The 26,521-nt window shown below is 44.5% G+C and overlaps 2 protein-coding genes across 3 annotated transcripts; one reads left to right on the top strand and one right to left on the bottom strand.

Moving 5' to 3' along the window:
- Positions 1 to 146: 146 nt before the first annotated feature.
- On the top strand, positions 147 to 23,254 carry mrtfba (myocardin related transcription factor Ba). 2 transcript variants are annotated; one of them, XM_062414224.1, is made up of 16 exons: positions 147 to 307; positions 8,473 to 8,727; positions 12,467 to 12,532; positions 12,697 to 12,752; positions 12,846 to 12,921; positions 13,196 to 13,363; positions 13,471 to 13,718; positions 14,060 to 14,173; positions 14,268 to 14,515; positions 15,250 to 15,418; positions 16,409 to 17,425; positions 17,543 to 17,665; positions 17,972 to 18,121; positions 18,281 to 18,415; positions 18,531 to 18,591; positions 18,791 to 23,254. In XM_062414224.1, the coding sequence occupies exons 2-16, from the start codon at positions 8,565 to 8,567 to the stop codon at positions 19,303 to 19,305; spliced, it is 3,309 nt and encodes a 1,102-aa protein (XP_062270208.1). In that variant the 5' UTR covers positions 147 to 307; positions 8,473 to 8,564; the 3' UTR covers positions 19,306 to 23,254. The 2 variants fall into 2 exon arrangements, with proteins under 2 accessions (XP_062270208.1, XP_062270209.1); XM_062414225.1 differs by having other exon boundaries at positions 13,196 to 13,357.
- Positions 23,255 to 23,384: 130 nt separating this feature from the next.
- On the bottom strand, positions 23,385 to 24,724 carry LOC133931894 (lipopolysaccharide-induced tumor necrosis factor-alpha factor homolog). Its single transcript, XM_062378857.1, has 3 exons — positions 24,662 to 24,724; positions 24,416 to 24,542; positions 23,385 to 23,974 (listed from the first exon to the last, which is right to left on the bottom strand). Exons 1-3 carry the CDS (start codon positions 24,714 to 24,716, stop codon positions 23,866 to 23,868), a joined length of 291 nt encoding a protein of 96 aa, XP_062234841.1. The 5' UTR covers positions 24,717 to 24,724; the 3' UTR covers positions 23,385 to 23,865.
- Between the last annotated feature and the right edge of the window lie 1,797 nt (positions 24,725 to 26,521).

Genomic DNA, 26,521 nt, shown 5'->3' on the forward strand with positions numbered 1-26,521 from the left:
TTCAAAAAGATTACATACTATCATATAAAGTATTCATAAGTCAGACTTAAGATAAATTCTGATCAGTACAGTGATCCCTGCCCTCCGCCACGCCCCCTCCACGCTTCCTGTCCGGCCGCGTCATGACGTCGCCAAGCATCCGAACCTAGACCCAGTCGCAGCCATTTTACTCCGTGAAATAAACTTCAATCTCGGAGCCGGAGGAGAAGAAACACAACAACAAGTGCAGCAGCTCGGCGGGAGACCATGGACACGTCGCTGTGAACCAGAGCTCGGGCGGATCCGGGTTTCAAGTCCTCGCACTTCGGTAAGGACCCGACTCCCCGGGGCGCCGCTGTCTTGTTTTTAGCATGTTAGCCCGTGTTAGCTAAGCCGAGCTATCTGGCGGAAAAATGTGAGGGAGGCTGCTGTCGAGCAGCGTTCGTGATGTGACAGGGACACAGCACGCCGGGGCCGGAGCACAGGAGCGTGCACGGCGAGTATCAGACTGTACTTTATCTTCAGACGTGTTTGTTGGTGCCAGAGACGAAGGCCAGGGAGGCGCCCCATCGGGGTTTTTATCACTGGCGCTGACTGCAACTCACTCACCTGTCAGATTTCAACTAGCTAACCTGGGGTAGCTCATCCCTCCGCAACCCGCCCTCCTCCACTGAGAAAGCATGAGCTCACTCAGTAACACTCCCCTGTTGCTGCTTTTCTAACCTGCTGGTATGTGTGTGTGTGTGTGTGTGTGTGTGTGTGTGTGTGTGTGTGTGTTTTGTGTGTGTTTGTTTGTCTGTCTGTGTGTGTGTCCCAGTTGTTTGTTGTCGGACTGAATGCCGTCTGAATGCTGAGTGAGGCGGCGCTGCAGCAGATCCTCGCAGGTCTCGGTCCGTGTGAATCCCTCACACAGATCCAGGCAGGATGTGGTGGTTTTCAGACTGGAACCCAGTCCGGCCACAGCGCCTGCCATTGAAAAGTGTGAAATAACAGAGTCCACCGTGCAAACGGCTGGATGGCAAACTAATCATCCTCGCGAGGCAGTGAGCCACGGGTCCCTGTGTGTTTTCTACCTCCCAGTGCAGTATTGGTTTGCTGGAAGCCTGCCTGCTCAGATCACGTCAGACCAGGCTCTCCGTGCCTCCCCCTGTGGCAAATTACATTCAAATAAAACCTAATATCACAATGTACACAGAAGTGTCCTTGTTTAAATATAGGGCCTAATACTCCTATGTTATGATACTGGACTGTTTTCCCCCTTGCAGCGATTGTTGAAATCTGACCCGTACAGAAAGGAAGGAGGTACTGACATGCTGTAGTTATCCTTCTCGCAGAAAACCTGCAACCGAGCATGCTGGGCCTTGACTTCACATCTGAGACACTACTGTACATCACAAGCCTGCGACACACTTTATTGCAGGCAGCAGAATCTAACTTGTGTTCTTTCGCCTTATAGGTGAGGTTGAAGTTTGTCTGCGTGGCTTGTGAAACTGTCCCTCTTTTCCTAGGTGTGGCTGTGCTATTGTTTTGTTTTTTTTGACTGCAAGCCATTAAAACCATGTGTGTGTTTTTGTTTGGTCTGTTTTGTACTAGTTTTGTACTGTTTCAAGGGGATCTAGTCAACAAAGTCCACAAAGGCAGCCAGGCAGGAAACAACACGACATGTGTGTCTGTGGGAACAGAGCGGAGCGCCGACTCTAGTGAATGAGCCGCAGCGATGACATCACCTCTGTCTTATCTCTGGATAGAAGCAGACTTGTTTTTTTGGACAAGACATGGTCTATTTAAGGCCACGAAAAAATGCAGACTCAAACCGTAGTTTGGCACAGTTTGATTCTCAGGCTGTTTGTGTTTTGTGTGTCTGAGTTTTTGTGTATCTGTATGGGAGGGGTGGCTTGATATCCTAAAGAAAAAAAATACTGTTATTAATGCACCATTATTAATGTTGTGCCTGGAAAAGGTGCTTGGTCAGTGCTGACAAAATACAGACAGAGAATAAGAAATTAGCACATTCACCCAGGTGTCATGTTAGTGCCGATTGAAAACCTGCGTCCACTGCAGTCCTGTGAATATTGCATCCATTCCCAATGCAGACAAAATCCAGATGTTGGTGAGTGTTAAGGTATGTTTTTTTTACCCGTTCTTAACATTCCTGTCTGCTTTAGATTTCATGTTGTGAGGTTAAATGAGTAGCTTTTTTCTTTTCTGTGATTCTCAGTCGCCCAGACTAAAGGGGCGTGTTGTTGTTAGACAAAGCCTTTGTTTTATAGGTTGGCCTATTTGTTTCATTTTACAATTGTGCAACATCTCAGTGTTTGATCACAAGATGTCATGGTGTGTGTATGTCTTTCAAACAGAAACCAGTCCTTTGACAGGTCACTGGTTTATCAGCTCTTAATCCCGAAGCTGCACATTCCAGGTATCTCCTGTCAGTTGCGTGTGTGTGTGCATGCATGTGTGAGTGCTTGTGGACTCTTTATCACTGAAAGTCTTCACAGCCCGGCCTATGTGGAGTAAAGTTGACTCAGGACCTCTTCTTGTCAGTATGGAAAGAGACTGGAGACGGGAACTAAAGTCTTCTCTTTCCTTGTTTCTGTGGAAGATTTGTAGCTCTGTGGTTGTAATGGTTCCTACTCCCTCGGATGGCTGTGCCATTGTTGGGCTTGTTTTTCTGAAAACAGGATTACAATATAATCGGCTCGGTCTCTGACTATTGTCTTTAACATCTCAAGTGCTATCTCCCTTAAAAATAACTCAGCCGCTCAGTCCGAAACGGCTGAGCGGCTTGTTCCGAAAGCCATCCGCAAGATGTTCCCAGTTAAACTTCATAAAGCCTGTCCACTGCACCAAATATGCCAGGGTCTTTATAAGGCCGTGAGATAGAGTGAGAATAGCCTCGGGGTGGAGGGCACACGCACCCACATACAGTTGTCAGCCTGCAAAAATGTCGACTCAAATAATAACCTGGCTGAACTCAATCAAACATGAATGAAACTTGAGGCCGGTGATTATTTCCAGGTCAGAGAAGCCAACATGGTTAATTTGGGTTGGTCCGAGATGCCCGTGACTTATTGAGCTCCAAACTAAGCATCGGTAATGTGGAGAAATAGCTTCAAACCCTCTTCACAGTGCAGTCGGTTGGGTAATGGCTGCTTTAATGTCCCACAACTAAAATGTCTCCAAAGGGGGGTGTATTTTTAGCCCGTCCATTGAGAGCACAGGGATCTGAGGAATGGCATCATCTGATGGCCGTTTGGTGGAATATCAAAGCGAGGTTCCGGGGGTTTTCAGGTCCTTGTATCCTCCCTGCTCCATGTGCATTGGCCAGTTTATGTGATGACAAAATCTGACCAGTTATGCCAGGTTTCTATGGCAGTTTGGCAGAGTTCGAAAAATTATTCTCCCCCCATACACACACTGATTAAAAACTTTGCTGCCTCTGGCTACATCCACATTTCAATGTTTTTGTTTTAAAACGCATCACTGTTGCAATGTGTATGCTTGTCATCCACCTCATTTGTTTCCTGATTGGTTCTTATTAGTCACGACTAAATGGCGAGCAGTGAAGCCATACAGTTGTACACACTTTAAGTCAGTATCAGTTGCACCTCGTTGTCGGTCCATGAAAAGAAATCCCTGATCATACTTTTCACTACTGATGTTTCTTGTTTTTTAGTATTTTCTGTAAAGCTGGGCAAAGACTTTATGATTTAAACCCCTTTTTTTCTATTTCTTAGTCGTATGACTCTTTCTAGAGCAGCAATTTATTGATTCTGACAGAAGCTTCGATTGATTTCTGACATTTTGAAAGTTTTTGCCGGAAAAATTCATGCTCTCCTAGTAGATTCCTCAAATCCTGTGCCTATTTTCCGGACTACGCCTGCTTGAAGTGGCAAACATGGTGGAAGTGAACTGGACTGAAGAACTGAACCGCTACGACGAGAGATTAAACGTTTGACTTAATCACATGACGTAGCCTCTATAAGGGGCTTTAGTTTGACACACTGTGGTGTACACGCTTCTAATTACTAGTCAATAAAAAACATATGGGGCCCTATCCTGCAAAAGCGTAGTTAAATGTCCATTGCGGAGAGAGCATGTCGTGCGCATTTGGCAAACTGTTGACAGGATACGCCTGGCACAACTTGAAAGAAGGAAAAATTGTAATCTATTCGATATGTTATTAAACTACACTTGTCTTTCCCTTCAAGGAGAATGCGCACCGCACAACAGTGTAGTGTCATTTGAGGACTGGCTGCAACAATCTCAGAGAGGGGAGGGGTGTCTTTCACAGGGTGTACACCTGCACACACATGCAGTTCGCTCTCAAGTGCTACAGAGCCTGAGTGACAGGTACATAGCAGTGAGAGAGAAGTTCACTCCTGTGTGAGAGAACTACCACTCCGGGTACGCAAACATCTGCTGAAGCTACGAGGTCTGCCTGTCTGTCTGCTTGGAAAATAAAGACCTGATGTACGTCAGTGTGAAAAGGAGGGACTGAACCAGCACAAGGCAAACAGCACTGCAGACAGCTCTCAGTCAATGGAGCCAAACAATAAATTGGAGATCTCTTATGTTATTATGAGAGGTGTGTATTTTTTTTGTCTCATTATGAAGCTTTGATGGGTCAAATTAGAATTGGGCGGGCCGACACAGTCTAGATAATTAATGGGAAACACTGGTTTGTACGTATTAGTTTTGATGTTGCCTCTGACACCTGTAGCTGTGTTGTTGTTATTTCAAGATCAGTTCTCTGTTCAGATGCAGTGAACAGCTGTTTGCTCTGATGGCATTTCATGCGGCGATGACTTTCGCAACCCATCCATATGAATCATGTGTCGATGGAACCAGCTGACAGGTTGTTGGCAACATTATCAGCAACACAGAAGGCTGTGGCTGTCGGAGAAGGGATGGGTGCTCTGGTTGACATAAGCGTGGGATTCTGCAATGCCCCAGCGTGCCACTTGTGCCCAGTACTAAATGCCAAACAAACACACCCAGGGGCAGAATAATAAAGCACTCCCCCGACCGGTCATGTGACATATCTGCCGATTGTCCCAGAAATGTTTATGGCTGTGGTATCGTGTTTATGGTGGTAACCTCTGTGGGGAAAAGTAAAACTGTACTACATTAGAGCGTAACCATAAGTAGCAGATGTCCACCCTCGTTGTACTTTGATGACACACATAGTGCTGGTTGCAGCCATGCTGTTAAAGGAATCCTCACGCAGCACCCAGCATCTGGCTGTGCTCTTTGCATCTGCCATGACAGCGCCGATGTTTGTCCCACAACGCCTCGTCAGCCGTGACAGTTGTTTGCTACTTCCTCTCTCTCTCTCTCTTTCACTGCTCCCCCTCTCCTTACACCCACCCTCACCTCATTCCTCCCTTTCCCTTTGCTCCTGATAAGTAATCACACACAGCATGTATTTCTCTGTCTGTTGGAATCTTTCCAACACTTTCTTTCGCTGGAATATATTCAAAGAGACGTTCTAATGCCGTTTAGCCTACTGACCATGTATGGAAGGGATGATTGCTATCATTGTTGTATGGCCCATTGCTCGTGTTTTAATTGAAAACACTTGTGCCAACACACAATACGGTACATGTCCCCGTTTTACTCGTGAGACTTTCGGATTGGGAAATATGGCCAATCTGGGTGCAGCGGGCATAATGTAACTGCCCTTCAGAGATTGCATGTTTCTGTTTAGAGCACATTCACAGCGGCGTTGGCTCTTGACACCACATCTCCGCCTGCGTCTTCTAGGCGTTTTTTCATCCTTAGAAATTTGTGTTTTTTAAAAGACATCAACCCCCTTGACTCGCTGGCAGTGGATCTCCTGCTGTGTTATCACATCGGCACTACCGGAGTGCAGACTTTGTACAAGGGGGCCATGTGTGAGGTGTCTGTAGAAACTTGGACAATTGCATTCACACATACACCTCCAGATGTCCAGAGTTCAGTGCATGTCTGAAAGCAGCTTTACTTTTACTTAAATCATCCAAAATCCATCCGACATACTTTTTTTGGGAGGCGCTTATTTTGTTACTTTAAAAGTCCTAGGCAAAAATCTCTTCTTTGAAACGAGACGTGTACATGAAAAAAATAAAAAGGATTAATGACAAAAAAATGTGGGAACAATCAAATTATTAGAAGCATAAAATTGTAAAAGAAGCATTTAAGTCATTGCAGTTCTTAAAGATTGTAGTCAGGGAATAACTGACATAAACAAATATTGCTTAACCCATAATGTACTACAAAACCAGTCTCTGCCTCTCTGCCTCTCTGCCTCAGACGGCAGTGTGATACTACCTTACAGCTCTGAAGTAGTCAGCAGTTTGAAGCACCTAGGGTTTCTATCGTCCGTGCATGAAGGACCCACTTCTTTTGTCACAGAGACGGCTGCAGGTTTTCCTAGCAACCTGTGGACATCAGCGTTCAGCCCCTGATGCCGCCTCGAGTGTGGGCTAGCTTCATTCAGACAGTTTGAAGTGGCACTTCTCTGTCTATCTTCAAACGCACCTATTCAAGGAACAATGTATGCTGCTAGCAGTGCCCTGTGTGTATGTTGAATTTAATAAGGCTTGTGTTCGCTCCATTTTTTTAAAGTAGTTTTTTTCAGAGAGAGGAACTGTCAGACATTTCTAGACCAATCGGGTGAGAGATGACGCCTGATCATAGCATGAAGTAGGACATGATATACATTCTGCTGCATTTTTGTCAACAGCACATGGGTCTTGAAAATGGATTTGACATAAAACCTCTTCTTCAACCTAAGCTAATTCTATTCTAAGAGTTTCCCTCCCATCATGTGTCTGTAACACTTTATCAACAGGCCCACTCACTGTGTTTTCTAAAGGTTGGAATTAACTTATTATTATTCATTTGTCAGCTATTTTCTCAGTCCCCCGTGTGGTTGCGGTTGCCGCTTGGCCATGTACAGTCAAGCACAAAACAAATAGGACTGAGGTTGTCATTGAGGTTGTCATCGATCTGAATTTATATTCGTGTTCCTGTTTTCGTCATCTCCCTTCTTCTGTATTTTGCTCTTCTTTTAAACCAATCCTGACAAACGTCCTTTTAAAGACCTGTAAATATGATTGTATCAGTTGATTTCGATCAAATTAAACACCTTTCTTCTCTCTTTTCTTTTAATTAAATTAATTAATTTCACCGTCTCACTTTCTCCCTCTCCCAATGAAATCCGACCTGACAGCGGAGTACATCCCTCAGTCAGGGTCAATGTAAGCAGAGTCCCCTTTCAAACAGCCTTGACATGGCCTAAGTAATTCAAAGGAGGCACACAAAGCATTTCCTGTCATTGAAATCTGTTAAAGTTACATCTGACAGAGCTGAGACTTACATTATTAAAGAAGCTGCTGATGGTTCAGTGAGCTTGAACTGACACTTTGTCTTCCGAAGTTTTGAAGCTGTGGTCAGATTCAGCGTGCACCGGTTCACATTACCAGTATATGCTAAGTAGTTTCTTAACTTCCATTTGCACTGATTTATATTCATTTTTCGCCACACTTTTTTTTTTTTTTTTTTACCAGAGGAGTATTATCAACCATGGTAGTTGGGGTAGGTCATGTTTAGTGAAAACGGGAAACCCTGTTTCTTCTTTAACTTGTCATTGATTTAAGAAACATCCTGTACTCTTCGGTGAATGGAGAAACTGCACCATATATGATCATGTACTTTTTAAGGGATAGAAAAGAAAAGAAACACATAATAAAACGGAGTGTTAATGACTTGTTGTGTTTGGATACCTTACATGAGGGTCCAGCAACCAGAGCGAACCACATTTATTTGTGTTGTTGCCAAATGTGTTCCTATGCCGTCTAATGCCTTTGGCACTTATAGCCTCTGCAGGGAGGAATAATGGCAGCCATAGGAACACAGTTGTTCTCAGCCAAAAGCAACACATCAGGACGGTTAGTAAAGAGTGCTTAGGTCCTGGAATGGATGGTGCGGGTGCTACTGGAGAGCGATAAATAGCCTACATGTTGAGACTGAGCAGTCTGTCATCCTCTGGTTAAGAGGCTGTTGGGAAGCCATGGATACTAAACTGTTTGTTTTGCGACCCAAAATGTTTCCTTACCCTCTGTTTGAAACAACCAGCAACGTCATATTCCAGATTATGAAGCCCGTCTGAACAGAGGGAACATTCAGGCCCAAACTGGCGTTGTTTCTCATGAGCAGCGGTTTGAAGTGATTATTCAGTGTAATAGCCAACCCAGCTCGTTTAATGAATAATTTGGGCAAGCAACTGAGCTCTTCCAGATGGCCGAAACGAAATGCCACTCGTCTCATTTCAGCAGTTGGGTGAAGTGGTCATACCAACTGGATGATTATTCTGAATCACTGTTCACGAGGAGCACACAAAGTTTCCCAGAGTGATGTATTCCTCCTGTGCAAGTTGTTCAGTGAGAGGAGAAGAGCATTATCATCAGTCCCCTTCTAACGCCTCGTTCTCTTCTTGTATCCACGCAGGTAGCAGCGAGACGTAACATAAAGGGACGGTGACTCACACCCCAGTTGCTTGTCTGGGACCCTCGTCAACCCTGCACCCCTCCTGAGGCGGGATGGAGCCCCAGGCTTCTGAGTGGCAGCTTGGACCAGAGGGGGACTGTAGGATGTTGAGTCTGCTAGTGCCCAGTCCCCAGAGCGAGGCGGTGACCCATGAGATGGAGGAGCTGACTCTGCAGCCCGCACAGAACCTACCTCCGCTCAGTGAGCGCAAAAATGGTGAGTACATAGAAAAAGACACATAAACCGATCTTTCCGGCTGGGTCAAAACAAATATTTAGTTTTTTTCCCCCTCGTCACTCAAGTGGGCTCCCCTCCCAAAAGAATTATGATGTGTAATAACATATTGATATTTGTCTTTTTTACAACACTCTTCCAGCTTGATGACGTATGACTATTCTCCCTGTTTAGCCTCAAATGCCCTTCACACAGAGATGGCCTACACAGTTTTCATTAATGCGAGTGCATCTACTCCCTAATAAGTTCCGAATGAAGCATAAAACCACGAGTCCTCAGCTCCTCAAACTTGCAGCAGCTTCTCCTCTGCACTTAAAACCCAAATTATCGTCATCATGTTAGCCAGCCTGTGTGCTTCTCATCACCCTTACGACACTGCTGTTGTTTTATGCATTCACCATGGACCATGCCAGCCACTGATGGATGGGTACGTCATCATCAGACTTTAGGAGCGGGTTAGATTTGGGCTCGCATTTGCCAGTTCTTAATCATGGCTTAGATGGCGTAATGATACTGATCACTGTGCTCAGAAAAATAGCTGCAGATGCAGTCCCCAAACAAAGGGCATTTAGCCAGAGCTGTTCCAGACTAAACATGCAAAATCCTACTCCTCTGCTGCTGGAGTGTAGCTGGGGCCGAAACTGATCACAGGTTTCAGGGTTGTATGCCCACATTCCCTTGAATACCAAGTTCTACCGGATAGCTGCTCAATTACTTTAGGTTGATATGTCGCTTATTATGCACCCGGCTGCTCCATATCTCACCTGAATAATGCAGAGGATTTGTAGCTGTTGTGAATGCGTCCGTGCATGTGTGAAAAGCAAACTGTGGGTAAAGTCAGGAGCCATTTCATCGGATTTATTGATTGAACAGGAGTACGTGTAGATTTTTTTTATGTGTTGTCATCTCTGCAGTTGTATGTTTTTTGCAGGAAAAGTTCACTATGACAAAAGATTATGTAATCACATGTCTTACCCTGGAGGATACATGTATTCAGTTAATGTGTAACACATCAGCGTATCTGTGGTGATAATGAATGGACAACAAAGTAATTCAGGCCAGCTATTTCCTGTCTGAGCAAGAGATTGTCTTTTACTGTAAGCTATGATGTGTCACCTCCTGTGAATGGAGAAGTATCTTGACACATGACCCATGTTTGATTTGAGCAAATCCAAACATTCGACTTCCAGTTCCTAACCATGGCTCAGATGGCGTACTGATACTTCTGTGGAATGTTATCAGTAGTAGAACCCACACATCATCTCAGCATTTATCATTTCCCCTCCAGTGAGAAGACACACAAAGCTCATACTTTCCAACAGCTAAAGGCTGGCGCATGCTTCTGCGCTTTCAGGGACACGCAAGCGCAAGAGCCCCTTGCTCTATTCAGTCGACGAGTGTACGAAGCTGTGGAGGAAGATCAGGCACAAATTTGTCCACCAGAAAAAGCCTATGAGGAGCAGCAGTGGCGATGTAAATAATCAGTCGACTACGACTGCCACACACAAAGAAGGCGTCTCTAAGGTCGTCTTCGACAAAAATAGTTACTCCACCTAGTGTTCTGGCAGTGAATTGCTTTGCAACACGCGCAACCCTTCAAGAACCATAAATTAAAACTAGTCCGTCGACACAACTGCGTGAAAAGCCGCAGAACCAATGCGTCGGCCTTGAACCATCCCTAGCACTTCCACAACCGAAGAGCCCCTTCTGCCGTGTTGGTTTTAACATGCAGGTGTCAATCTGTCACCCATCATGACAAGTGTGACTGTAGAGGACCACACTGGCTTTCTGTGGGGCAGGAGGCTTGGGAAGTATGGAGGGAGAGAAAAAGTGCTTCTCTGACAACAGAAGATGATGATGTTTGGACTCAGGACTGAGTTTGTATTGGGAGTGAGAGTCTGGTCAGTAAGTGGAAGTCTGTGAACTCCATGTCGGTAACAGTAGGGAAAATCTATGAAGGTGATTTAGGAAAGAGGGAATTGAAAAAATACTAGTGACTTTCTCCTTAGTTGAGGAATTTTGCCTAAACCTTTAACACTAAATACAGTGACATTTCTTCTAACTCTCTACAATAATCGACTGAATTTATTTCTGAAAACGTTGAATATGTTGTGATTCCTGGATGGTCTTCTGATACTTTGTGATAAACTGATATTTTTGTTGTTGTTGTTTTGTTGGGGGATGTTTTTAAATCTCCCTCCCTATTATTTATATTCAAGCCTGTGTTCCCAATGTGGACCTACTTGCCAAACGGGCTGATGTGTACGTGGCTGCCTGCATGTGAATAAACGGCTCAGTCTTATCATTCACTACTCTCTACAGCCGGATGAGGTCAAAGGTCAGCTTGTGTTTGTGAGGCAGAAAGGTGCTTCCTGAAGGAATCAAGGAGAATGCCACTGACTGGAAGTTTCTATATGAATCACCTTAAACAAACATGTCCCCCCTGGATTCTTCTCTTAACTGTTAACTAAGTGTAGCTGGGGCCGAAACTGATAACAGCTCTCAGGGTTGTATACACACTTTCCCTTAAATACCAAATTCACTAGAGGCTATGACGTGTCACCTCCTGTGAATGGAGAAACATCTTTGCCCATCTTTTATTAAGGCAAATCTACTTGTTGTACTTAATTAACTTTATTATAAGCTCCCTTACAAAGTCGCATACAAAGCTCTGAATTACCTGTGTTGCTGCCAAACACTTAACATCTAATGTTGTTACATTTTACATCTGTACTGAGTCAGATACTCGATTCTTCCTCTGTGGTAACAAGGAACAAGTGTTGACTTCCGCATCTGGTAGCATGGTTTGCCCACAGCCAGAAAATTGCAATCTCAAACAGAGCTGAGCGAGAGGGAGGTCAGAGTAGAATGGGAGGAGGGGGGGCTGTGGACTAGTTGTAAAAAAGATATAGAGGACGGACCCATTGTTGCCTCTCTTTCATTGTTAAATGTGATGTGGATTTGCATCATTGATTATGTGTCAGTGTCTATAGTCTGGGCATAATACAAAGGCTGTCAAACTGGATTCAAGCATTGCCTGTATGGAGGTAGAGACACTAAGCACCTGCTGCTATAGGTTCAGAGCAGGTGAGAACTCCTCTTCTTTGTTTTTATAATGACGCTGTTGTATTAACTCGGCTGCTCCTGCTTGTCCTGGAGATCTGGAAACGTTGCAGGTTAATCAGCCATGGGAGGTACCAGCTCGATCTCTACATTTAAAACCCCTGATTTTAACAGATCTAAATGAAAAGATTGAATGAATGTAGGGCCAATATACAACTTTGTCCGCTAGCTGTCAAACAATCAAAACAATTGAAACGAAACAATTGGGTCGCTTGGTTTCCTTATGCGTCGGCTCTCTACTGGAAGAGCTTTCACAACAGAATGCACAGTAAACAATAATGAATGATTGTGATACATTACGACAGACCAATATAAACAGTGGAATGGAAACACAGCCAACTAGTGTTTTTCCTTCATCATATGTCTTTTGCCCCGAAGTTATAGCCAAGTATAAAGCCACAGGTAATGTGGATTTGACGCAACCAAAATGGAACGTCCTGTTCCCTTGAATAAACTTTTTAATCTGAGAAGGACGTTGTTTGGAACAATTTATTTGCACACAAAGTTCCATTATTGTGAACACGATATCCTCAGGAGGGATACAACCACAGCGCGGTAATTCTAGTCTTTTATAAAAAAAATTATCTTTTTCTTTCAGTCCTGCAGTTGAGGCTTCAGCAAAGGCGAACCCGGGAGCAGCTGGTGGACCAGGGCATCATGCCACGTGAGTCTCAGCACTTCTCCACAATTCACCTAAAAGCTCATGTGGACTGGACAGGATTATAAAAACAAGCAATGATAACTGAGATAATAAACATATTAACTCTGTTTGTTTTAATCTGGATCACATTTGTTGTCAATGATATACTTCAATTACGTGTGTCGCAGCTCTCAAGAGCCCGGCAGCATTCCATGGGCAGATCCGCAGCTTGGAGAGAGCCAGGGTAAGGGCTCACAGTTAAAAAAGGAAGCGCTAAATATGAACTTGCAACCAATAAGCGAGGTAACTTACTGTTCTGTCCCGACTTATTTTAAAGACTGAGAATTTCCTGAAGCACAAGATCCGCAGTCGTCCAGAGAGAGCGGAGCTGGTCAGGATGCACATACTACAAGGTACTGATAATTGTGCCCTTCACAGTATGTAAACTGTATGTAAAACAGGTTTTATGTAGTGTTTCCTGTTGAGCTTTTAAAGCTGCCATCTTCACAAGGTAGCATAACAATGTTCCTCCTACTGTACATATGTTTAACAGTGGTGGGTCATGCAGGAAACAACATGGCTGCCACATTTAAAAGAAGCTTCCAAATTAAAATACTGAAAACAGGACATCTTTAAGCTGACACTATACAGAACGTTGTCCAATTTACACTGTGTGACATTTCCCAGAGACCGGGGCAGAGCCCTCGCTGCAGGCCACCCAGTTGAGGCTGAAGAGGGCCCGTCTGGCTGACAACCTGAACGAGAAGATCGCCCAGAGACCCGGCCCGTTGGAGCTGGTGGAGAAGAACATCCTGCCAGTGGATTCCAGCGTTAAGCAAGCCATCATTGGTGAGGGTAATGGCAGCAGATATCTTACAACATTCCCACCTCAATAAGACACATGATACAGGGGATTATAGATAGAGAAATAAAGTATTGGTTTGTCTTCATTTGTCTCTCAGTGGGCGAGGTGAATTACCCGAAGGTGTTGGATGAAGACAGCTGCGATCCCCTGTCCCCAGAGCAGCCAGCCAGCCAGGAGTCGCAAACCTCTGTCCCCTCACCCGCGGAGAGCAAAGCCCCAGAGACTCCATCTCCTGCTCCTGCTCCTGCTCCTGCTCCAGCTCCTGCTCCAGCTCCAGCTCCTGCTCCTGCTCCTGCTCCTGCTCCAGCTCCAGCACCTCTACCACTATCAAGCACTATATTTCAGGTTAGATAATCCTGTTGTGTCGTGGTTTGGTCACCTGTATGCGAAGATTAAAGCCAAACTGTGATGGAGGTAGACCAGGGAAACCAAATCTCAGGCGCTCACAGACCCAGCTCCAGGAGTTGTTTAAAAAAAAAACTCTTACCCCTACTACCATTATGCATCTCAATTGAAACAAAGGAGGAACAAAATGACTCATTGAGCTGAGCATGCACACAATGCTTTGTATTTGGTATTTAATATTTATTTTTAATTGCCACATGTAAACTTTTACTTAATTGTTTACTCTTGTTACTAAACATTATTTTGTATTTTACTGAAACGTTTTTGTCTTTTTAATTCAGGCCCTCCCAGTTGCTACAAAAGCACCATCAGACTTTATGAAAGTGGTCTCTACCAGTGAGTTTCTGGCCACCCGCCCAGCTGCTCCCTCGAAACCAGGACCAACACTGGTGAAAGTGAGGGCAAGGATTTCTCCCACCTCTCTGTACACAATAATGCCTCAATGCTGTTGGCCAAAACTGTATGTTAAGCATTTCCCTCCCACCACAGCAAAGCCAGCCGAAGTCAGCCTCAGAGAAGAGTCGCAGTAAGAAGGGCAAAGAGCCAAAGTCCAGGATTAAGAAGCTGAAATACCACCAGTATGTTCCTCCGGACCAGAAGCAGGAGGCCAGTGAAGAACCCATGGACTCGTCTTATGCCCGACTACTGCAGCAGCAGCAGCTGTTCCTCCAGCTGCAGATCATCAGCCAGCAACAGCAGCACTACAACTACCAGACTATACTACCAGCACCACTCAAGTATGTATACAAAACACTTCAACTACAAACTATGACTGCCATCGCCGAAATGTGAAGAAAAGAGATCATGTTGTCTTTTTAAGTATCTCGTGGTCTTGTTCATACGTGAGGAAAAGATGGAGTGTGAGATGGACAGGTGGGTCGATGCCACAGCAATGTGATCTTTGTTGTCGACCGTTGTACATGAGCTCCAAGGCAAAACTTTTGATTTACCTGTCGATCTACATTCTAACCTTCACCTGAATCACAAGCTCTGGGTAGCAGCAGCAGTAGTAGTTTGTTTGGCTCACCTCCATGATTCTTAGTTTAAAATTGGCTGAAAGCAAGCCAAGCCAAACTGTCAGTTTCAAGAATCCAGAGGGCCATTTGCTTGTTTCCAATAACTACCCTGTGTCTAATCACATTAATGAATAACAGGATATTGTTTTACCAGCTGCTGTTTTCTCAAATGTCCTCTCTGCTGCCGCACGGCATGGCTCTCCTCCGTACTGTGGTTTGGTTGACTGCCTTTGTTAGTGAGGCACAGGGCACAGGATGGATGGTCCGCTCATATGGGAGCTGATTTCCTCTTTGTTTCCTCTCGTTCCAATTCTCTAAACAACAATATTCTTTTGTTCTATATCCCTCTTTCTTCCCCCTTCCTCTTCCTCTCTCTAGTTCTCATTCGTGTTAATGATTTCCTCAAATAACAATGACTTCAACTTTTTTCCCTGTACTTCTCTGTCTCTCTGTAGACCTATGGCAGAGGGTCAGAGCAGCGCTGGCAGCAGCCTGCCAACCTCCATCATGGTGTCTCTGCCCACTGCCCCCCCACCTCCCCCTCTGCCTTCTGCAGCTCGGCCAAACAACTCGCTGTCCAATCGCAAGCCAGGAGTCTTGCCTGCCAACCTAGAGGAGATGAAGGTCCGTGGAAACATAGTTGTATTTTTGTAGCAGCAAACTTTTTTTTGCATGTAGCTTGAAACATTATACTCCAGCGGTTTAAAAAGTATTGTCATAATAATAGGCTGAAAGAGGGGCTGACACCTCAGTCTTAACAGGTCTGCTTAGCTGATGTAACCAAACTGTATCAGGTTAATTGTAGAGCCATCTGACAACTCCACGTAGGATAATCAAATAGCCGCAGAGTGGTTAAAGAAACCACAAAAAACATGTTTTGTTATGTGTAAAGTGTCTGTGTGTCTGTGTTAGAAATGAGCCTTTAACCTATTCAATTTCTTTTTCACAGCTAAACATTTCTCACACCAGCACAACACAGAAATAGGATTATTTGCTTTCTCGATCAGAGTGAGAGCAGAGGATTGAAACCAATCTCTTGTCTGTATAGTAAATATGAAAAAAGGATGAATCTGGCTCTGTCTGAACAGACTAACGGTGTGACTGCTAACGTTTCTAAAGCTCAGGGATGAATGCGTCATATATCTTTAGTTTAGTCTGTACACAAAGCAAAGTGTTAAAACAATAAGTTGCAGTTTTCTGGAGGTCATGTGGTCTTTTTTTTATCCAAATGTTTTCAGACATTCACTGAACTCCATATATTTCCCAGAAATGATCCTAAGGGGTTGTATGTGAAACTCAAATGTCAGAGTCAGAGGCTCAGGAAGTTCTCATTCTTTTGTGCATTTATTAATAGAGCAAGAATGATGACAGGACAGGAAGGAAACATATATAGAACATACATGTACAAGATTGGACAACCAGGGACAATAACCTCAAAAGAGTGGTTAGGGTTGCTGCCTCTCCACGTCATCTTAATACTATAGATTTTTTATAGATTTACAGATTCTGATTAAACATGATAGACATATTTACTTAAAACAGTTCCTACCAGATTAACTTATTCCTCCAAAACTTATCCATGGTTCTGATCGGATCCTATCCATATCTTTGAAGGTGGCGGAGCTGAAACTGGAGCTGAAGCTGCGAGGCCTTCCTGTGTCAGGAACAAAGACTGACCTGATGGAGAGACTTAAGCCATTCCAGGACAATCTCCGCACCTCAGCTCCCACCAACATTCCTCAACAGACCACCACCACCTCCACCCCCATGGACGTCACCACTGCCACCACCACCTGCACCAGCCCTGCCATTGTCTTCCCAGTACAGCAGGTGACTCTAGAGAGCATGAGATCCACGCCGCCAGTCTCACCCAACCCCAGTGAGCCCTCCACCCTCCAGCAGGATGTGGGCATGTCTGCGGCACATTCCGAAGTACAAGTGATGAGCTCTGGCACAGCAGGACGACAGTCCTCACCGCTCTTGTCTTTTCACATCCCGGAGGAAAAGGACAGGAGGCTCCATGAGAAGGAGCGGCAGATAGAGGAGTTGATGAGGAAGCTGGAGCAGGAGCAGAGGTTGGTGGAGGAGCTGAAGAATCAGCTGCAGGTGGAGAAGAGAGGCATGGGGGGCTGTAGTGCCGACTCTACCTCTGTATCTCCCAAACTTACCTCTGTCCCTGCCTTGAATACCGTTGCTACTGTCCTGAATTCTAATTTAGTAAAAATGGAGAGTACGGTCCTGTCAAACTGTTCATCCACTAACGCCACCATCCAGAACTCTGTCTTGGGCTCCCCGGCTCTCACAAGCCCCCTCCCGACCGTGGTGAAGCTGGAGGATCTGACTGTTTCTGGTGGCAAGCCGCTGCAACTGCAGAGTCCAACCCAGCTCATCACGAAGATCCAGCCCCAAGTAAGCCCCAGCCCGCAGCTGCTCCCTCAGTCACAGAGAAGTCCCAAACTCCAGACTCAGTCTCAGACCACTACTCCCAGCCTGCAGCAGTTCTTCATCAGCCACACAGGTGGAGTCTCCCAAATGCTGACTGGCCAGGCTGGGACTCAGATCCTGCTCCCGGTCTCACTACCCAAAAACGCTACTGCAATCCAGCTGCCAAACACCACTGTCAGCCTGCAGGTAAGACCAGAGTGACCTTAGACTCTTATATATTGGGTTTATGTGAAACGGTGGGCATGCTGGCGTGATCTGGATGTGTAGACTCAGGGTTCTGTTCTGCTTCCCTCCGCATCTCAGCCTGTCCTCCAGGCCACAGTCTCAAATCCAGGCCTGGTACAGACGGCGGTTCCTCAGCCGCAGAGCTTTCAGATGGAGACGGCACCCGGCCAGCAGTTACCAAACCACAACCCGCTGCTACAGGTCAGTTAAACTGTTCCTGTCCAAGTTCTTGAAATTATGAGAAGCTGTAGATGACTGTAACTAAGGATTATTTGTATATCGTCTACTACAGAAATGTGTGTTTTGTCAAACATAATACAGCAGCTAAATTTGTTTTTGTCTATAATAAGAACATTTATGACAGATATGATTGTGTCTTGTTTCATTTGAAGGGGTTTTTGTGTCTTTTTTTCTATCTCCTCTCTCTGTCTTGCTGTGCTGTTATGATGACATCAAATCACATGGTACATTACAAACTAATATCACATGTTCTCTGTGTCTTGACAGACTCTGACAGTGTGCAATAGTTCTACTGGATTAGAGAACCAGGGTCGGCCTGAGATGAATCCCCAGCGTTTCCTCAGGAGCTCCCCAGAGAACAGGGTCTCTCCCCGGGCCTCACCCAACCAGCACATCTCCAATGGACCCCTTCATAAGGTATAAGTGCAGGGTCATTAAAAGAGGGCAGGGGGTTCACTTTGGTTCAACCTATAATAGCTTTTGATTTACTATTTCATTGAACAATTTTCAACAAGAGATGCTTCACAAACCTCCGACCTTAACCCTTTGTTCTCCATCTCCCTGTGGCTCCTCCAGTCTCCCTCTTCCAAGCCTGCCTTCATCCTCCAGCCCACCTCTCTTATCAGTCAGCCTCCCAAATCAAGAGAGCCTCCCCGCTACGAGGAAGCTGTCAAGCAGAGCCGCAACATGCACATCAACAATGTCTCACAGGTTAGCTACGCATTATTTATTTTTTGTTTGTTTTTTAGTTTTTCCGCATTGCCGATTGCTTCACTTGTCTGTGTACTAGCCTCAAGTCTCTTGACCCTATTGACTGTCTTCTCAGGTTCCTACTGCAACCAGCCAGCAAATGGATGACTTGTTCGACATCCTCATAGAGAGTGGAGGTAATTTGACAGTACACAACAAGCTGTTGAAAGTTTAAAACATAAAAGTCTCTGTATCTCTATAGTGTCCTCATTGTAGATTATCTGTCTTTTGAATTTTAATGTAAACTTTCACGAGGTGCTGAATAAAATGATAATTTGAAGACAACTACTAATCCGTGTTTTAATTCTTTTTGCCTGTTCTTTGTTTCCTGTCCAGAAATGACACCTTTTATCCAGCAGGACCCCTCAGTGTCTCTTGGGAAGAGCCAGCCCATCACGGCCAGTATCACCACCCTGCCTGTGAACACAGTGCTCTCCAGACCACCTCCACCGATCCATATGGCCCCTCCGCCCACCCTGAGCCTCTCCGTGGACCCCAGCATGCCGAGCCTCTCCTCTCTGGCCACAGACAACCAGCTGGAGGCCTTCCTGGAGGGGACGCTGGCTGGAACGTCGCCGGCATCGGACCTGCGCACACAGGGTCTGATAGAGGAGCTTCAGGCCCAGCTGATGGAACAGCAATCCTACTCCCCCATGGACACATCCGACCTGTCTTTCTGCGATTCCTCCTCACCCACTTCCTCGTTCAACATGGGCCTGTCTGACCCGGCACTGGACAATATGGAGTGGATGGACCTCACCATGCCCCCGGGTCCTGGGGGGGCACTCACACCGCTGGGGATCCCAACTGACTTCCTGGATTCCCATGACCTGCAGCTGCACTGGGACTGAGGGAGGGTGATGGAGGAGAGGCGGCTGAGCAGCTGAGCCAAGAGTGAAAGATTGATGGATGAAGAGAAGAAGAAGAAAAAAGGAAATTTCCAGCACATTAAGGCTGACTTTAAACATTTTAAATAAGGAAACAAAAGGAGGAGAAAACATGACATTCACTCTTTAACAGCTCATCCATACATCGGTTATATTCCCACTATACTAGAGGAGGACACACTGTACAGGCAGTGCACTGATCAAGCTGAGCTACAAGCAGGAGTTTGCACAGCTTTTAAAAAAGAGGACTACTTTGACCGAACAGCCGGAAAACAATATCATCACTAAAGTGATAATAGGATCTTAACGTGATGAGACTTTTATTCATGATTTAGCAGAAATTAAGAGACAGAGCCAAATGAAGACTGGTAGCATGGACTGTTTGTAAATACTGTTAAAACCACATTAACAACATTTTGTCAGTGCAGCCTCAGCTGGTGACCACTGCATTTAGAAACATTTAGACTAACTCTGCATCTCAGATCGTCTTGCTTTTCATTTCAGCGCCCATGTTATAATGTCACACTGCCTGTGTGAGCCATGTGTCTCAGGTGCGTCTCCTGAGCTGCGCTGCTCCTCTATAGAGTCGAGGTCTCGCTTATTTTCTCCACGTACTGTGCTCTGTTCACAGCAGAATGGTGAATGATGTATCACCACAGTTTCAGTGTCTATCTGACGCATATGTCACAGACATAAATATTGGCAACACTTCCTGTACCTGTTATAAATGAAAACTAATCTAATCACTAGTTCTAACTCTAAGGAGTTTGTTATTATTGCAATATTCAGACCAAAAACCTCACATAGCATCTCTGCAGCAGCTCCGCAGCTGACACGCTCCCTGTAGTGTAGACCCACTAGATCACACACACAGCTGTCAGGCTACACACACACCCAGGCCTAAACCAGTCTGTGCTGTACTGTCAAATCTGTCTGTTCCCTGTACTCAGACATGTCACAGAACCAAGTTTTACAATTTCTCAACTTGAGACGAGGTCAAGCCTCCTGTTCACACTGGTCCAGTCTACCAGATGCTGTAGATTACGTGTTTTCTGACAAATCTGATTTGCTACATCCGATGTGACTGTTTTCTTCTGACCTATCGCGACCCTCTCCGGTCAAGCCGATAAACCAATGACTCTAAAGAACAAAAAGACGGACGACGAGAGGAGGAGGCTCCTCCCTCTAAGTGAGAGCTATGCACTAATGAGGCGGAGCGATCTACCGACGCGCCTCACTCACCTCAGAACAAGGAAATGTGAACTTTGCATATCCAAGACGATCGTGAACAGAAAGCGATTGAAAATGATTGTGATCGATGCAGCGATCACGCGGCCAATCACTACAGAGATACTGCAGCTGGTGTCCAAGTTATTTTGAATGTACTGTTTGCCAAGAACCAAACATCTGACTTTACGTACAAAGTTGGCAGCTGTTTTTCTTCCCCTCTGAGAGTAAGCTGGCGTGAAACAGTAGAAAGGGAACAAACACGAGCAGATTTAATACGTGTGAACTATGTGAACTCTGCAAGATATATCAAGAAAGATGTCTTTTAGAAGATGAGCTTTATATCTAGCTGTCCTACAGTATCCCGGCACTTTGTGTGTATGTGTGTGTGTGTGTGTGTGAGTGTTTGAGAGAGAGACTGTATGTGTGTGTGTGTGTGTGTCTTGGTGGGGAACTACTGCATCACTAGCCATGAAACGTGACTGTTAGGTTTGCCCGTAGCTGATAAGTTGGCCTGCTTTACCGTCCCATTTATCCACAGAATAACATTTAGCTGGTTCGAGGCACGAGGGTTCCCGGTTTGAATCCCTGCCCCCTGTGCCGAGTCTTTGTGGCTGTTCTCTGAGTGAACGCCTCCTTTTCTCCCACAGTCCAAAGTCAAGCAGGGTTAGACTCTACATTATGTGTAGGTGAGACAACTTGAACATAGGAGTTGTTTGTCTCTATATATTAGTCCTGCTGTCGACCTGTAACCCCGCCTCTCGCTCAAAGTCAGCCGGGATTGGCTCAGTCTCCTCCCACGACCCCCTAAAGATAAGCGGTGTGGATAGTGAATGGACAGATGATAAAGTAGTCTCACAGTGATGCATCAGCTACAGTGACCTGTCAACAAAGTTTCCTGACCTTGCGAGTGAGTGAAACGAGCGTGTTGATCTATGTGTGTCTGTTTGTGTGTGTGTGTGCGTGGAATCGTCTTCCCGTCTCCTGCATGACCATCGGTGTGCGTCTCCGTGTGCATGATCGTATCCACATTTAATCTCGGGCACCGTTTCGAGCACTTTCACAGCCATCGCACTCAAGTTATATGAAATATCTATACAGAAACAAATCCATTCGGCTTCTCCTCCAACGTTCTCTCTTCAAACGGCTTCTGATGACTGTTGTACTGTTGTTATCCGTGTTGTCCCGTCCGGTGTGATACAGTCACAAACGCACACACACACCTTTCGAGGGCTGAGCTCCCTTTAAAGCCGTCATGAATGCTCCCATTGATTGCATCATATCCTAACTCACTAAGCCAAATCAGTGAGTTAATGATTTAGTATCTGAGTCTGTATATTGTTTTAGGATTAGTACGGTCCTTCCCTATGGCACTTTGAAATGCGATGGCTCTTTTTAATTCTCTCTTTTGTTATATCAGTCCTATAAAGTGAAATGATGCTCGCATTTTAACCACTTTACCGTGTAATTACGTCCGTGGACACTAGAGGGCGTGGGCTCTCCAGTTGTGGCATGACGGCACTTCAGGGTCATTTCTTGCAGAATAAAAAGTCAATTGGGCTATTTTATTTTGAAAGTTTCTGTTTTGATTCGGTGTTTACATCGGCAATAATGTGAGGACCTGAGCAGAGTGACAGAGAGCCCTTCATGTCGACCCTGTCTCGTCAACGTTCGATGCTCTCACTGCCGCAGTCACACGTTTTCATCGTCAATACCCAGAGTTACGCCAAAAACTGCACAGACACACACTTTTTGTTGTGTTGTATTTTAATTGTTTTCCTTTTGTCACAAACGGTAAAAGTCACGTGTTGTTGTATCCAGAACAGACGATGAGGGTCATTGTTGTTTTCTTCCTCAGTGTGTCTGCTTTAGGGCAGATTTGATATTTTGTTGCCTGAAACGGCAGTGGAACATATTATTATGTCTATTATAATTTGTTTGTTTTTCAAAGTAGAAATCATGTAATCTTGTTTGGATGGTTGTGTAAAATCTGTAAACAAGGATTTCATGTGTATATTTTTGGTTTGAGGAGTATTTTTTTGTTGTTCATATCAGCCGAACACAAACCTCATCTACATGACGGCTCCCAGTGTCGGACGTGGTTGTTGCTGATTGGCCAGACAGGGACAGCTAAAAGCAATAATGGCTGCTCTCCTTGGACATACTGTACTGTATGTCTCATCCTGCCTTGCTTTTACTCGTGCAGGAGCCTTTACCGCATACACAGTCACACCTTGGTTCCAAATGGTGAAGCGATGGCTTGTTTAAATCAAGTTGTTTAAGAGGTGTGTCTACGCAGCATCAGTCAGTTCTCCCACTCGTCCTCGTTCACCCTGTGTCGTTTACCTTCATGGGAACATTGTAGTATTCTTCTCGCGGCGAAGCTGAACAAGAGGAGTCATTACAATATATGTATTTTGGATAATATCCTCTCATCAGCTGATTCTTCTTCCCATTCTTCATTGTAGCCGAGTCTCCTTCTCTGTCTCCACCACCCATGCCATGCCTCTTGTTTGTAATGCCATATGTTTTGCACATTGTGTATATATTTATATAGATGCAATGCATATTTTTATACATGTGTAACATCCATGGGCTCTGTATTTTGTAAATACTCAAAAAACGAGATGTGTATATAAGTACTGTATGCCTTTATGTGTCAATAAAATAATTTGGTGTACTGTGATCTGTGCCTCCGCAGAAGTTAATTGTAGAATGATTCTACCTTTTTAAAAGAAAAAATGAATGCACATAATGATAATACATTTTTTATATAGAGCTTTTCACAATACTCAAAGGCACATACAACATTACACATTATCATACAACATAATAATACAAGTATGTTGCAGTTTCCAAAAGAGCTGGACAGGGCCACCTCCCTTGTCTTGTGTTCCTCGCTGAACGTAAACAGTTCTTTTGTGGTCAGGTGATTTGCCTGCGTTTGCATCTCTTCACTAGTTCTGTTCCCACTTTACATAAAAATGGTTTGTGCCTATAAATATATATTCCCTTGTCCTAAGAGCTACTTTGTGCGCACACCAGCACTCGTCTCTGACACACTCCCTAAGTTCTGTTTCCAGCTTGAATCCCATGTTCCGTGGATATTCACTATCCACGTCACAGAAGTCTCGTCACAGAACCGGGGCCGTCGAGCAGAGATATGTTTCATCGGAGCCTCAGTGAAGATTCCAGCAGCGCCGAGTCGACTCCAGGCTCATTTTCACTGATCGGCTCTAGAGTCTAAATCAACTCCTTGGGGAAGATGTTTGTGGCATTTCCTCAACGGTGTCCATGTCAGTAATGCTTGAAGGTGTGTAGGTGAGCCCCACACTTAGGACACCGGTGCTCGATGTCCTTTAAGTCGTTCATGCAGAAAGGGGTCAAACAGCAGCCTGCTACACACCTGACCGGAAGAGAAAACACGTGATCTCTGAGGTTCAGGGTTCAAATTGACACTTTTGCAACAGCAGGTGAATATAGATATCTTACATCTATCCTTCAACTAAGAAGCCTCTTCGAGTTTTACCCTCAACATATGGTTTTTGATTGGTTTAAAGAAACTAACAAGCCAGAACATTTCTAATTGCGATATAACAGGTGCAGCCGGGCCATCCTCCCATTCTGCGGGGGTGGATCTGACTCATAGACTGTTTGTAAAGCTGGACGACGCGTGCACACATCCCATTGAGATGCTTTGGCTTCACCTTTGGGGAGCAGCCATGTCGTCCATCTTTGTATTTAATGTTCTCAATCTCTGCCAACACTTCAACTGTTCAGCAGTAACTTTCAGACTTAAGTTTGAATGCAGCAGTCTAGCAAGGTAAAAAAAAAAAAAGTTGGCTACCCCAAAATGGAACACAGGCAACAGATCATCCATATTGTCTCGCCCACTATCCTGCGGATTTTTGTAAAGACGATCTGGTCACAGGATGGACAGCGGGTGAAGGCTTGCACGTCAGCCAGGCTTTTCACTTAGAGAGACAGAGATTTTACTGTTATTAGTCCCTAATAGAAAGCAGGATATTTAAATAGATGATATTTATACATACATAGGTTACACGTGTACTTTGAGTAAATCTGTAAAACCCACCTGGAACAATGGGGCCCATTGGTGTTTCTTCTGTAGGAGGAGTTTCTTCACTCATCTCCTCTACAGAAATACCTGTGAGAAAACTGTATTTATTTATACATGAATTTTTTTATTATTGAGTCATTTTGTTTTTTTTTCATAAAAAAAGTCCTGTGAAATAATCGTATGTTCATTGATTGATTTAATTTTATTCATATAATTTGGAACATGATAAAAAGCCTGCTGTAAAGCTGAGTTTGTTTGTTTATTTGTATATTCAATGTACCTATTGATTCTTCTTGTGCAGGAGTAGTTTCTTCACTCATCTCCTCTATGGGGTCCTCATCTGACAGCTGAGGAGGTGGAAGCGTGTAGATCCCTCCACAGGGCGGCCCAGATTTATAAATAATGGCCAATTTACCCTGTCGACCTGATTTAAAACAGTGAAAGTACAGATGCAGTAAGAACCACAGGGAAAGCAGACAAACCTCCACGCTGTGTATCGGAATGTTAAAGAAAGTACAAATACATTCCAGGATCCACGACAAAAGTTTACGGGTTCATATCCCATCTTTCCAACAAGTTTTTATCAAATTGGTTGAGTTGTTTTTGCGTAATCCTAATAAAAGCCATCGGACAGCAAATGTAAACATGAAAACAGGATTTGACAAAAACAACTGAAGAGATTTACAAACATCTTGGTGGAAGGATACAGTTTGTGTCAGAGATCCAGATCAGGGGGCTGGTCCAGGAATAATTCAACAAATAAGTAAACTGTATTTATGTTATTTATTCCCTTTCGTTAAATGCCCTGAGACGAAATAATATTTATTTATCAGATTTTTCGTTCTTTAAAGAAATTCCTATGAGAAAACTGTGTTTGTTTTTAGTTGTACCTCTGTTTGCTGTGAAGGTGACGTCCTGCATCTTTGACTTCAGCTGCATCTTCTTCAGCAGCAGCTCCTGCAGCTCCCTCTGAACGCTCTCCAGCTCGCCCTCTTCCTCATCGTCCTCACTCGTCACTGAGGTGGAGACGTATGATTCAGTCACGACTAAAAAACTCTCCTCAGATTTACACTCAGACATTTATCCCCTGAGGTCAAAATATCTTTATCTAAAGCTCAATTAGGAGCTAATCTGAATTTAGCTTTAAATAATTTACAAAATAACCATAATAAATAATTACAAAAAAGGGTTAAACAACACTGTCAGAAATTGCAATTACTCCTTTAATAAATCTAACCATTTGATTATTTAAAAACATGAAGGGGTGCGGTTCATTTTCTTTTTATTTCAATCACTTTTGGTCCAGTTTTTATATTTCTCAGTTTGTAGTCTGTGTGTCGTAACAAGTATTATTGTATTATGTGTAAGCTATCAAATAATTGTATTAAATAATAATATCATTAATAGGAAGAAATATAATGTTGAGTACTTGCTCATGTTTATTTATCTATCTTTGACATTTAAAGTAATTTTGTGAAAGCAAAATATATCCCATGACAACAGGTCACAAGCTTATTACACTATAGTATTATTATTTTTCTAATGATGGTATGAAGAAGCTGAATCATCTCCATTTGTGCTCCTGTCACCTGCCGTCTTCCTCATTTTCTGCATCTTCTGCAGGATCTCTAGTCTGCTGCGAAGCTTCTGCCTTCGGGTCTCCATGTGCTCCAGCTGCTGGGGCCCGCTTGGTGGCTCCTTGGTCTCTGGGGTCTCCTGGGTCTCCTGGGTCTCCTGGGTCTCCGGGGTCTCATGGGTCTCCGGGGTCTCCTGGGTCTCCTGGGTCTCCGGGGTCTCCGGGGTCTCCGGGGTCTCATGGGTCTCCGGGGTCTCCTGGTCGGATTCAGGCTCCCGTTCCTGATGTGGTTCTGATTC

This window comes from Platichthys flesus, chromosome 20 (assembly GCF_949316205.1).
Source record: "Platichthys flesus chromosome 20, fPlaFle2.1, whole genome shotgun sequence".
Lineage (NCBI taxonomy): Eukaryota > Metazoa > Chordata > Actinopteri > Pleuronectiformes > Pleuronectidae > Platichthys > Platichthys flesus.

What these genes read in the sequence shown, in the direction of transcription:
- mrtfba (XM_062414224.1), top strand. Translation starts at nt 8,565, where the DNA reads ATGGAGCCCCAGGCTTCTGAGTGGCAGCTTGGACCAGAGGGGGACTGT. An exon ending in ACATCAACAATGTCTCACAG is followed by an intron (nt 18,416 to 18,530) that starts GTTAGCTACGCA and finishes CTGTCTTCTCAG; the next exon opens with GTTCCTACTGCAACCAGCCA. An exon ending in CATCCTCATAGAGAGTGGAG is followed by an intron (nt 18,592 to 18,790) that starts GTAATTTGACAG and finishes TTTCCTGTCCAG; the next exon opens with AAATGACACCTTTTATCCAG.
- LOC133931894 (XM_062378857.1), bottom strand. Translation starts at nt 24,716, where the DNA reads ATGAGTGAAGAAACTCCTCCTACAGAAGAAACACCAATGGGCCCCATT. An exon ending in AATGGGCCCCATTGTTCCAG is followed by an intron (nt 24,543 to 24,661) that starts GTGGGTTTTACA and finishes TGTCTCTCTAAG; the next exon opens with TGAAAAGCCTGGCTGACGTG. An exon ending in TGCCTGTGTTCCATTTTGGG is followed by an intron (nt 23,975 to 24,415) that starts GTAGCCAACTTT and finishes TCTTCCGGTCAG; the next exon opens with GTGTGTAGCAGGCTGCTGTT.